Genomic DNA, 12,948 nt, shown 5'->3' on the forward strand with positions numbered 1-12,948 from the left:
CAAGGCTGGCCAACACCAGCGCGGAGCACTGGGCGGCCTCCAAATGGCGCCCCGTGATCCGTGCTGCCGGCTGCCGCCCGCAAGCCTTGCGCTCCCGGGGGGAGATCCCCGGGTGCGCAAGGCTTGCCGACACCAGCGCGGAGCACGGGGCGTCCTCCGAAGGGCGCCTCGTGCTCCGTGCTGCCGGCTGCCACCCGCAAGCCTTGCGCTCCCGTGGGGATTCCCCAGGTGCGCAAGGCTTGCCGACACCAGCGCAGAGCATGGGGCGGCCTCCGAAGGGTGCCCCGTGCTCCGTGCTGCCGCCCGCAAGCCTTCGGCTCCCGGGGGAGATCCCCGGGTGCGCAAGGCTAGCGGACACCTGCGCGGAGCACGGGGCAGCCTCCGAAGGGCGCCCCGTGCTCCGCGCTGCCAGCTGCCGCCCGCAAGCCTTGCGCTCTCGGGGGGAGATCCCCCGGGTGCGCAAGGCTGGCCAACACCAGCGCGGAGCACGGGGCGGCCTCCAAACGGCGCCCCGTGCTCCGTGCTGCCGGCTGCCGCCCGCAAGCCTTGCGCTCCCGGGGGGAGATCCCCCGGGTGCGCAAGGCTTGCCGACACCAGCGCGGAGCACGGGGCGGCCTCCGAAGGGTGCCCCGTGCTCCGCGCTGCCGCCTGCAAGCCTTCGGCTCCCGGGGGAGATCCTCGGGTGCGCAAGGCTAGCGGACACCTGCGCGGAGCACGGGGCGGACTCCGAAGGGCGCCCCGTGCTCCGCGCTGCCAGCTGCCGCCCGCAAGCCTTGCGCTCTCGGGGGGAGATCCCCCGGGTGCGCAAGGCTGGCCAACACCAGCGCGGAGCACGGGGCGCCCTTCGGAGTCCGCCCCGTGCTCCGTGCTGCTGGCTGCCGCCCGCAAGCCTTGCGCTCACGGGGGGGCATCCCCTGGGTGCGCAAGGCTGGCCAACACCAGCGCGGAGCACTGGGCGGCCTCCAAATGGCGCCCCGTGATCCGTGCTGCCGGCTGCCGCCCGCAAGCCTTGCGCTCCCGAGGGGAGATCCCCAGGTGCGCAAGGCTTGCCGACACCAGCGCAGAGCATGGGGCGGCCTCCGAAGGGTGCCCCGTGCTCCGCGCTGCCGCCCGCAAGCCTTCGGCTCCCGGGGGAGATCCCCGGGTGCGCAAGGCTAGCGGACACCTGCGCGGAGCACGGGGCGGACTCCGAAGGGCGCCCCGTGATCCGTGCTGCCGGCTGCCGCCCGCAAGCCTTGCGCTCCCGGGGGGAGATCCCCCGGGTGCGCAAGGCTTGCCGACACCAGCGCGGAGCACGGGGCGCCCTTCGGAGTCCGCCCCGTGCTCCGTGCTGCTGGCTGCCGCCCGCAAGCCTTGCGCTCACGGGGGGGCATCCCCTGGGTGCGCAAGGCTGGCCAACACCAGCGCGGAGCACTGGGCGGCCTCCAAATGGCGCCCCGTGATCCGTGCTGCCGGCTGCCGCCCGCAAGCCTTGCGCTCCCGAGGGGAGATCCCCAGGTGCGCAAGGCTTGCCGACACCAGCGCAGAGCATGGGGCGGCCTCCGAAGGGTGCCCCGTGCTCCGCGCTGCCGCCCGCAAGCCTTCGGCTCCCGGGGGAGATCCCCGGGTGCGCAAGGCTAGCGGACACCTGCGCGGAGCACGGGGCAGCCTCCGAAGGGCGCCCCGTGCTCCGCGCTGCCAGCTGCCGCCCGCAAGCCTTCGGCTCCCGGGGGAGATCCCCGGGTGCGCAAGGCTAGCGGACACCTGCGCGAAGCACTGGGCGTCCTCCGGAGGGCGCCCCGTGCTCCGCGCTGCAGGCTGCCGCCCGCAAGCCTCGCGCGCCCTGGGGGGAGATCCCCCGGGTGTGCAAGGCTAGCGGACACCTGCGCGAAGCACTGGGCGTCCTCCGGAGGGCGCCCCGTGCTCTGAGCTGCAGGCTGCCGCCCGCAAGCCTTGCGCGCCCTGGGGGGAGATCCCCCGGGTGCGCAAGGCTAGCAGACACCTGCGCGAAGCACTGGGCGTCCTCCAGAGGGCGCCCCGTGCTCCGCGCTGCAGGCTGCCGCCCGCAAGCCTTGCGCGCCCGGGGGAACTCCCTCCGGGCGTGCAAGGCTTGCGGATAGCTTCCTGGAGCCTGGAGAGCGAGAGACGTCGGTGCGCACCGACGCCTCTCGCTCTCCAGGCTTCAGCGAAAGCCTGCATTCGCCCCATAAGACGCACACACATTTCCCCTTCATTTTTGGAGGGGAAAAAGTGTGTCTTATAGGGCGAAAAATACGGTAAGTTTCTGCCAGTCAGTGTAGACAATACTTTACTGAACTAGAAGGACCAATGGTCTGGCTCAGTAGAAGGCAGCTTTCTGTGCTCCTGTTTTCTATATGCACAATTTTCAACTTGCAAACCGGCCTCTGTCATATGGGGAAGATAGATGTTAGCTGCCATGGTGGAGAGGAGGAGAAAACAGAGAGAAAATGTGAATCTGGAGCTTGTTACCCAACATTTTTAAATTAACGGCTTTTAGTTAGGGTTACTCACCTGATTAAAGAAATATTGGATTATTAATTTCACAGGTTCTAGCCAATCAGTTATATTTCTATATAAATGCACATAGACAAGACCATAATTCCAAGGAAATATCATACTTCTCCTTAAGTTTATGCACATGTGTATTGCAATATACATCATTGTAGAAGCATTCCCTTCTACACGAGAGAAGTTCAATGGCATGTTGCCACTAGCCTTTAAAATTAACCTTAAAAAGAAAAGCACTGCTGGTTTATTGAGGGAACCACTTTTAGTTTTTGTTTTGTTCAGTATTGCAGCTCTTACTATATGGATTCAGTGTGTTTTAGTTGAAGTTGCACAAAATGGACTATGGGCTTGTAAGGCACATCTCTTTTGATAGCCCTTATTTCTTGATTCCTTTGGATATGTAGCTTCTAGTATGTTGGAAGCTCCGAAGGGAGTGCTTGAAAAACAACCTAGGATTGCAGCCTTTGCTCTGAAGTGTCCCTCCCAATAATCTTATCTAAACAGACTTGGCAAAGTTGATCTGCAAGTGACAGTTGTTCATCATTTTTGCTAGCTGTTTGGGAGGAGGGACAAGGCTTATGATCCAGATCAGCTTCCCCCAACCATGAGTCTTGAGATGTTGTTGAGTACAATGCCCATCATCTCCAGCCACATGGCCAACAATCAGGGGTGTGTGTGTTTGGGTGTGTGTTTGTGCAGGGAGGGGACAGGAGTTGTAGCTCAGCAACATCGGAGAACCCAAGTTTGGAGAAGGCTGCTCAGAAACCTTAGCTCCTGGTTATTGGAAGTCCTGTTTCCAGCTTGTGCAGTTTCATTAGGTTCTGCCCACACATTGTGAGAAGTAGACACTTGTCTTAAACACACACACATCCGAGATTCTCAGGAGATGGAATTTGAAGCAGGGAATCAAAAGACAAATTAAGCAAGCAAGACAGTCCTGGAGGATAGGACAACAAAGGACCATCAGCTGTGGTGGATGAAACAGAATCTCAGTGTTCAAGGGCATAGAAAAGAATTGAGATCTTCGGGGCAAACAGGAGATATTAGCCTGTTCCTTTGTGCTCTGTTTGGGAGCTTGCAATACGGCATTTGGGCAGGGAAGGAGGATAGGACAAAGTGGACCTTGATCTGATCAAGCAAAGGGCATTCTTAACTGCTTAATATATAACGCTCTAAGGCAGGACATCCTGTCCCCAGAGTTTCAGAATAATGGGCCTAGTTTCCACACAGAGCTCTAAAGTATTGCAGGACTCATTGTTCTTTTCTTTTCTTTCCTTCCCTGCCGTTCTCCTTCTTGTCTAGATTATACTCTCAGGGATGACTCAGCTGGGTGCCATAGCAGCTGTAGCTGCCAGTCTGGTTGCAGCTGCTCTTTTTTCTGCAATACACAAGATCGAAGAAGGGCACATTGGTGTTTATTACAGGTACGTGCAGGCGCTTAGAGGGAGCTCCACTTTCTGCAGATGTGTGTATGTCAGTTTATACCGCTCTCCAGATTATGGTTTCTAGCATCAGAAAGTGGGGGAAGCCCTTAAACACTCAAAATAGTTCCCTCTTCCATACAGCTTCGATTTGTTTCCTGTTTAGCACTATTGCCATGGTGAATGAATCAAATGGCTCCTAGGAAGAGTCACTGCCAGTCAGTGTAGACAATACTAAGCTAGATGGGCAATAGTCTGATGTGGTATAACTTGTACTATATAAGGCAACTGCCTTTATTCCTTGTTCCTAGTTCTTGCCCTGCAAAACAGAACTGGAAACCCACTTCAAACAATGGTTTCTCTTTGGTAAGCACTGACCATACCCTGCCAATTTAATCATTACAGACTACAGGTTATTAATTTTTATTCCCTTTAGAATATATGGAGGCTGCTTGCCAGGGAATGTCAAGCCCTCCCAAGGTAACTTCCAACACATACAAATGCACATTATCAAATAAAAAGAAGCATAATAAAATATAAATGATTAAAAAACCAAGAACCAACGGTAATACACATTCAGCCTAGTACGGTAAGTTAAAGAATTATAAACTAAAGTAGCCCCATCTATACAGCAGCCCAGTGAATCTCACATTCAGGAAGAGAGGCAAACACAAAAAATGTCTCTTGAGGAAGAAATGATTTTGAAAGAGGATCCGTGTGCAGGAGAGGTGGCAGTGTTCAAGCCTGCGTATTTCTCTTAAGAGCAAAGAGTGCTATAGAACTGCAAATCTGTCTCTGTTTATTCTATGTCTGCTTCTGCCAGTTTTTGTCTGTACTGATAAACTACTATACTTCCCCTTTTTGTGAGTAAGCACCAACTTCCCCCCCCAGCAATAAAATCTCTATATCTGGATGTACTGAGTGTACCAAAATAAGTTCTACTCGGTGTATACTCATTGAAATTAATCGGCCTAAGTGAGTCGTGCCCATTAATTTCAGTGTGTCTGCTCACAAGTATGGCTAACATTGGATACAATCCTATGAATCCTCAGATTCTGAGAATGTGTATGTTGTACGGTAAAGTTCATTTTGAACCCAAGTTGCCAAGACTCTAGGATGTGACAGTCAACCAATTCTCCAATTCACTCCAATGGAGGAGGCTGTCTTGCAGCATCATTAATTATTTTTTTAAAAACTTGTATGCTGCCTTTCAGCATAAATATTCTCAGGGCAGCTTGCATCAGTTAAACAGAACAAGAAAATGTACAACAAGCATAATAATTAAAAGAGTAGATGATATTAACAGTAAGAGAATAAAGCCTATGGCATAGTCAGTGCCAGGAAAACCTCTTAAGAAGAGTCTTCCTTATGCAGGGTGCCACAACTCACCTCTAGCCAGGAGCGTCCAGAGGGACCTGAAGTGGCAATCTCGCTGTAAAGGCAGGCCAATGTGGAGTTAGGTGCTCCACCTAGGGCTTTCAAAGGACTCACCAGCACTTTGAATCATGCTTGGAAATGAACCCTGTGAAGATGTTTAAGATATGTTCCCACTGACTGTTCTTGGTGCTCATTGGCGGTGACAGTGAGTCCTGCTTCGTCCATTTGCAGGTGCAGTTTGGATTCAAACCATGCCTGTAAATGGACATTTCCCCTCTGAAACAAATCCCAGCTGCACCCTCAAAGGCACTTGCAGTCGGCACCGATCAGCGATCTCCACTTGCCAGCGAACAATTGGATGCACCCTTCAGGCTCCCAAATCTTTTTTTTTTTCCTCAGATGCATTTTCACCTGCCACACACCTGACATCACATGTGCAGAAAGAGAATATGTTTTAGGGGAAACTGCCTCTCAGGCCAAACTAAGACCCCTGCTAGGCCTGTTCTAAAACTCCCATTATTCTGCACCAAGGATCACAGCACTGCCTGATATAAATGCACACATTTCTCTCTTTGTTTTTAACAGGGGAGGAGCCCTGCTGACATCCACCAGTGGCCCTGGCTTCCACCTAATGCTCCCTTTCATAACCTCCTATAAATCAGTACAGGTACTTTTCATTTTTATGATCTCCTTACAGGAATGTGGCACATAGAGTTCTTATTAGTTGCACCCAAGTAGTCTGGGATGCTGTATTAGTCTTTTTTCCTAATGGCAAGTTCAAATTCTGAGCCTGGAAAAGTGTCATAAATTGTTATTGTTATTGGAATGTAGCCTGCTGTGTAAAATCAACCCTGTTACTCTGGTCATCACTGGCATATATTTCCTGAATGAAGGGACACAGGTGGCGCTGGGGTCTAAACCACTGAGCCTCTTGGGCTTGACAATCAAAAGATTGGTGGTTCTAATCCCCATGATAGAGGGAGCTCCCATTGCTCTGTCCCAGCTTCTGCCAACCTAGCAGTTCGAAATCACACCAGCCCAAGTAGATAAATAGGTACCACTCTGGTTTCTGTCACGATATTCTGTTGCGCCAGAAGCGGTTTAGTCGTGCTGGCCACATGACCCAGAAGGCTGTCTGTGGACAAACACCGGCTCCCTCGGCCTGAAAGCAAGATGAGACTACAACCCCATAATCGCCTTTGACTGGACTTAACCATCCAGGGGTCCTTTACCTTTTTCTTTTCTTTTTTTTAACCTTTATTTCTCCTGAATGTTGCCCCGGTGGGAATGTGGTCGTACGCCATTGTAAGCGATCCAGTTCATTAGAAAACCTTTTGCTTTCTTTCTCCCTCTCTCTAGACAACATTGCAAACAGATGAAGTAAAAAATGTTCCATGTGGCACAAGGTGAGTTGTAGCCCCAGAATTTTAATTTGGTGCCTTTATGTCCTTCTCAAGCTCACAGGTTGAGGCTGCTTCCCATATATGCCATTTTGGACCTTCTTCGACTTCTGTGATGCCTCTGTGCAGTGGCACTGAAAAGCGGCTCTCCTGAGACAGTAAATGGAAGCACCTTGCCCCAAATTGCCTTATTATGCTATATCCTGAAATGTAGGCTGGGCGAAGTGTGTTCTTAAAGCAGGCTTAGCTGAGTGTTTAGAATCAAAAAGTAGAAACGGACAGTCCAAACCTCTAAAACAAGATATCGCACATCAGAAGTCGAGCTTTCCCTATTGAGAAAAGCAAATCATGTGGTTTGGGTAAATAGATCCACATTCATTAATTGGCCTTGTTTGCTTATATTGTCATTGCCGTAGACGTGAGGGAAGTACAAATAGCTGTGCCGGCTCCTGTTTGGACAGCCTACTCACCCCTTTCTTCCCCAGATGCCTTTAACCTTCTGTTTGCATTCATAAGGGCTAGAAACATAGGTTATGGGGAGTTGCTTTGGTTTTTCAAAAGGAAGCTCAGATTTTTGGGATCCCGCAGCAGATAGCAAATTCTCTGTATGTACAGTGCAATTTCTGAAGTATAGGGTTGTATTCAACTAAGTTCTTGGGAGCGGAAGGACTTCTCTGAGAAAAATGGAACTTCCCCAAAACTGCTCCAGAAGGTTGGGGAATCCCTAGACCAGATTTGGGGGAAGCAGTTGTGGAAATTGTTTCCGCTCACGCAGGATTCAACCCATGTTGGTTTGCCTGCACTTAAAACTTCTTTTAAGGATGCTTGTGCAATGCATTACAGAAAATCCTTCAAGAAATGTGATTGTATGACATCTCTAGGCAATTAAGCGCCTGATGGCGCCATGTTTTCCATGCAAATTAGTTTTATTCCTTTTGAATGGGATGACCTTATTGAGCTTTACTTCTCAGAAGAAGCTGTGAAGCTCTCTCTACCTGCCACTAGATGGCATTTTCTCCTTCACTTACGTCAAAACCTTCCGTCTACAGCATTTGGTGTTTGGGGTGAATGCTCCTTGGGTGGTGGCCTGAACTAGTTGGAATAGCCTGCAAAACAGAAACCGTGCTTGCGAAAACCAAATGAAAGTCAGTTAATTCTGTTCTGAAAACTGAAGTAACCTATTACTGAGAATATTTTTTTAGTCTCAAAGCTGAATACTCAGATGGCTCAAACAGATAGTTTGGCTATAAATTTAACCATAGATCTACACAATTATCTCTTTATTGTCATAGTCTGTTGGGAGGAACTCAAGTGACCTAAAGCGTGGGCAACTCATTACACCAGGGCCAGACAACATGGTACCCTCCTGTCCCAACCAACACAGCCAGGTCAGGGAAAATGCTGGGTGTGTGCTTAAAGAGCAAGCACTCATGCAGTTATATTTTTTGTATTCTTTGTTCATGCTCTGCATTGCCACAAAAGGACTTGACCCCTTAAATAGCTAACAATTCACTTTAAAATAAGCAATAAACCTTTAACCACAATTTCACACAGCGTGTAGTTAACCTATGGAATTTGCACCCTCAAGGTTGGTCGCCAACTTGGATGGATTTAAAAGAGGATGAGACAAATTTGGGGAGGCAGATGCTATCAACGGCTACTAGTCATGGTGACCATGTTCTAAATCCACTGAATATCACTTGCTGGGTATAAAAACTGAGTATCAAAAGTGCATACTTAAGCCCTGCTTCTGGGCTTCCCATAGACATCTGATTGGTCATGGCAAGAAAAGAATTAGATGGGCTCTTTTGACGTTCTCCAGATCAAGCCAGTTGTCCCATCTAGTTCAGAATCCTGTTTCCTGCTACAGTGATGAACCAAATGCCGGTGGGAAACCCACAAGCAGTGCATGAAAGCAATGATTGGCTCTGTTTTTGCTCTCCACCAGCTGGTATTTAGAGACATGCTGCCTCTGAAGCAAGAGGTTGCATAGAGCTGCCATGAGTAGTAACAATGTCTCTGGGCAGTGGAAGCCAGCAGAGATGGAGCCTGGTGGGCCTCTCACGGGACAGCTTCCCACATCTATACAATTCTTTATCCCATAGATCAGTGTTTTTCAAACTTGGGTCCCCAGCTATTGTTGGACTACAACTCCCAGCATCCCTAGCTAGCAGGACCAGTGGTCAGGGATGATGGGAGCTGCAGTCCAAGAACAGTTGGGGCCCCAAGTTTGAGAAATGCTGCCATAGGTCCTGCATACGTGCTAGAACTAGATAAGAAATCCTCCCTGTTTCGATTTTGCTCTTTTTTTACAGTTTGTTGGTTAGGCACTGGGTACATTCTGTCTTCATCCCTAGGGTGTGTTGTCAAAACACTCACCTCTCTTCTCACTTTCTTTCTGCAGTGGAGGAGTGATGATCTATTTTGACCGAATTGAGGTTGTGAACTTCCTAATCCAAAGTGCCGGTGAGTTTATTTAGCTCTGCTTACTTGTGCTTCCTTTTCCGGGCTGTGGCGTGGAGGAGTGTGCAAGAGTTTGGGGGCTGGATTTGCCACACAGAATGTTCACACCCGTTCCAGTAGTAATATAGTTTTATTTACTTTGAAGATTTACGCCCCACTTTTCAATCAAATGAGTTTCAAGGCGGCTTGCGACAAACAGGTAATGATAACCATAAAAAAACCAACAACTTTTGAACATACTCTCTTGCACACATATTGCAGTCATGCACCACGCAGCAGCAACTCTTACTCCTCCGACAGATAGATGGGGCCAGAGCCTCCTTCCCTTCAGTTCTGCAATACCAACGCAGCAGACAGCAAGGAACATAAGTAGCTGCCTTATGCTGGGTCCAGCGCTTTGCTCCATTTAGCACAGTATTGTCTACACTGGCAGGCAGTGGTCCTCCAGGGTTTCAGGCAAGACAATTCCCACCACACTTGATCTTAGCCAAAAGGCCGAGAAGGGCCAGAATATATTTTTCTTCTCACCAATCCTGGTGAGGCATAGTGTATTTGAGCCCTGATAAAGTGCAGCAGACCCATAAGCTTTGTAGGAAGAACTGGAGTGAGATTGGCTCTGCTTGGGTCATATTGGGAGTCATCAGACCTGCAGTCTCCATTGCCTGGCCTGAAATGCCTCCAGGTCTACTCACAGTCAATAGTGCCCACCCCCAACGTTAAACAGAGACTACAGGGTGCTGTCTCCTGTTGTTGCAACCTGCTACTGTTGTTCAGCGTGAGGGCTGATCTGAGCTAACAGCACCCTTTTCTCTTCTCACCAGTATATGACATAGTGAAGAACTTCACTGCAGATTATGACAAAGCTCTCATCTTCAACAAGATCCACCATGAGCTCAACCAGTTCTGCAGTGTCCACACTCTCCAGGAAGTTTACATTGAATTATTTGGTGAGTGCCTTGATCACTAAAATGGAGGTGGTACCACTGATGTGACCCACTTGTTAGCATCTTTTTAAGGGTTGTTGTTGTTTTTTAATGCGTTCTAGGCTGTGCGTGTCCAAGTGAATGGAGTTAGCTCAGTCTGTAGAGCATGAGATTCTTATTCTCAGGGTCATGTGTTGCAGCCCCACGTTGGGCAAAAGATTCCTGCATTGCAGGGGATTGGACTAGATGATCCTAGTTATCCCTTCCAACTCTACAATTCTATAATTCCATGAATGAAAAGCTGCTCCACTTCAGAGGCATGTGGTACTCTGTCCAACATGACTAATTCACACACCACACTCAATTATCCTTTAAAATTGTCTAATTATTTGGTTCATTATCTTACCAGATCAGATTGATGAAAACCTGAAACTGGCTCTCCAGCAAGACCTGACATCCATGGCACCAGGACTCATCATACAGGTAACCAAGAATATTAGGGGTGGGGGTGGAGTTCTGGTCCAGTACCAGACAGGGGATTGAAGAGCTGCAAGCTAGACTTAACATTGTCCCACTTTGCTCATCAAACTTGCTGATGCTCCTGGATAGATCTTAACATCAAGCAAGCAGAAGAGCGGAATTAATTTTTCTTTTTGTGCTGGCTTTTTGTTAGCAGAGCCTGGACGGGCAGCAGATAATTTGAATCTTTTAGAAGTCTGTGCAAAGAATTTGGTGCCATACAGCACCCACCCAAATAGAAGGGCCACCCCAATTTGGGGGGATCCATGCTGGGGGCTCTTCTGCCAACTCATTGCTAGACTCTCCTGCACTACTTTAGACTGCATCAGTTGCATGCTAACAGAATGAGAGTGGAGTCTGCTTCCTCCCATTGCAGATTGTATTGAGTTGTAACATAGGGAGTCTTTCCTTGATTAGGCAGCATCTCGTGCTCCAGATGGATATATGATAAGGTCGCTATTGACTGAGTTGAGCACATGCTGCTCAGCAGCCTCCTTCCCTCATCATTCTCCCTTTTTATTTCTCCAGGCAGTCCGAGTCACAAAGCCAAACATCCCAGAGACAATTCGGAGGAATTACGAACTCATGTAAGTAGCAGGTATTCTCTCCTTCGCTTTCAGTACAGTTGTGATGATGTGTAGGTTAGGGCTAGGTTCTCATACTCAAACAAACCATGTTTTGGTTAAACAAACCATGGCGAAATGCAAACCCAGGCACTGCACCTTGGTAACCTATGCAGTTCGTTGTAACCTGGTGTGATGGTGGCCACCAACTCACATAGTTTTAAAAGCGGATTGAACCAATTTCTGTAGGATAAGTCAGTACAAGTCATGATGACTGTATGCTACTTCTGTGCCCAGTAAGATCAACAGAAGATGGCTACCACGTTCATGTCCTGCTTGTGAGCTTCCCAGGAGCATATTTTTCTGCTCCTGAGGGACACACACTGTTAACTTTTTGTACATTGTGTGGCTGCCCTTGTGGATAAGCAGTTGTTCGCCTCTCATAGCCAAGATAGTTCAGTATTGCATGCTTATTGTCAGAGCATTCTTCAGCTACAGAGTCTTCTCTCTCTGGACCACTCATTGTTATCTCACCAGCGCTCCCCAGGCTCTGAGCCTTCTTCCCTCCCACCATTCCTCTGCATCCAACAGGTGGGCAGGCAGGGCCATAGGCAGAAGTGGGCAGAACAATGCATGTCCCAGTATAGTAGGCTCTAGCATCCATCCAAGCTAGCAAAAGGCATTATCAGAGTTCAAGGACACATTCCAGCTGGGCAAAAACAGACAAAGAGGTTGCAAAGCATGGCCAGATAGGGAGGCCTGAGGTTCCCCACTCCAGTTCTAATCAGGCTGCTTCCAGGAGCACCTGCTGTTTCTGCCAGTGTTTTACTTATTCGCCCGTCTTGGTCCCTCTAGGGAGAGCGAGAAGACAAAGCTGTTGATTGCAGCTCAGAAGCAGAAGGTGGTGGAGAAGGAAGCTGAGACGGAGCGCAAGAAGGCTCTTATTGGTTTGTGTGGATATTTATTTAGAGAACAGCACATGGAGTTGCATAGCACATAGGAAGAGACTTCATCCCTATGGGGATGTGAGGCAGGCGTAGCCGATTCATCAAGAGGTTGGTGGGAGATGAGGTGATGACAAAAGGCTGTGTGTGCAGCATCTAATTTGTGCACAAGGAGATTCTTGATTGCTGCCCCTCTTGGTTTCTAGACCAGGCCTGCACACATCTTATCAAGGCAAAAAGTGAGAGAGTTTGGATTGAGAAAACTGTCCTATTGGTGAGATAATCACAGTTGTTCATGGACAAGTGGTAATGTGCCACGAGCTAGTCTTAATCAAAGAGGGAAGCATATTCCAAAAGAGAAGAGAAGGTTTTTGTTACCTTGTTGCTTCTGCAGGGATGGCAGGAGGGGCAAGTCAGTGTTTTGAAGTAGATGAGTTGAGCTTGCCAGGTGTCTTGCTGTTCCAGGAACTACCGTATTTTTCGCTCTATAACACGCACGTAGTTTTTAGAGAAAGAAAATCCGTAGGCATGCCACCCGTAGGCATTCCCTCCATAACACGCACAGACATTTTCCCTTACTTTCTAGGAGGAAAAAAGTGAGTGTTATGGTGCAAAAAATACGGTAATTAGCCATGTTGACCATCAGAGTTGGTTCCCATAATCATTGGCCTATATTTCCTAATACAGAGGCAGAAAAAATAGCCCAGGTGGCTGAAATAACATACGGGCAGAAGGTGATGGAAAAAGAAACTGAGAAGCGAATCTCTGAGATTGAAGGTAAGCAGCTATGGAAAAGATTTTCCATCTGACCAAAGATGTCAGAGCACAAA

The 12,948-nt window shown here is 49.2% G+C and overlaps 1 protein-coding gene and 1 long non-coding RNA gene across 4 annotated transcripts in view; both read left to right on the forward strand.

The window, feature by feature from the left end:
* Positions 1-12,948, forward strand: part of LOC310832220 — a 91,810-nt gene that overhangs the window by 68,070 nt on the left and 10,792 nt on the right. The gene's annotated exons all lie outside the window — the stretch shown is intronic.
* ERLIN2 (ER lipid raft associated 2) overlaps positions 1-12,948 on the forward strand; it is a 28,971-nt gene that overhangs the window by 5,231 nt on the left and 10,792 nt on the right. For 2 of the 3 annotated variants that reach the window (XR_014558145.1, XM_083713781.1), the window contains exons 2-10: positions 3,811-3,932; positions 5,892-5,973; positions 6,666-6,712; positions 9,111-9,172; positions 9,991-10,116; positions 10,502-10,575; positions 11,140-11,198; positions 12,030-12,121; positions 12,806-12,895. Coding sequence is in view for 2 of the 3 variants with exons in the window: in XM_083713781.1 (XP_083569907.1) it covers positions 3,826-3,932; positions 5,892-5,973; positions 6,666-6,712; positions 9,111-9,172; positions 9,991-10,116; positions 10,502-10,575; positions 11,140-11,198; positions 12,030-12,121; positions 12,806-12,895 (739 nt within the window). In the remaining variant the exon portion in view is untranslated. Of the gene's footprint in view, positions 1-2,260; positions 3,933-5,891; positions 5,974-6,665; positions 6,713-9,110; positions 9,173-9,990; positions 10,117-10,501; positions 10,576-11,139; positions 11,199-12,029; positions 12,122-12,805; positions 12,896-12,948 lie in introns of all 3 variants that reach the window. The other variant, XM_083713782.1, reaches the window with a different exon arrangement.

The sequence above is a fragment of the Podarcis gaigeae genome, assembly GCF_964106915.1.
Source record: "Podarcis gaigeae genome assembly, chromosome: 15".
NCBI lineage: Eukaryota > Metazoa > Chordata > Lepidosauria > Squamata > Lacertidae > Podarcis > Podarcis gaigeae.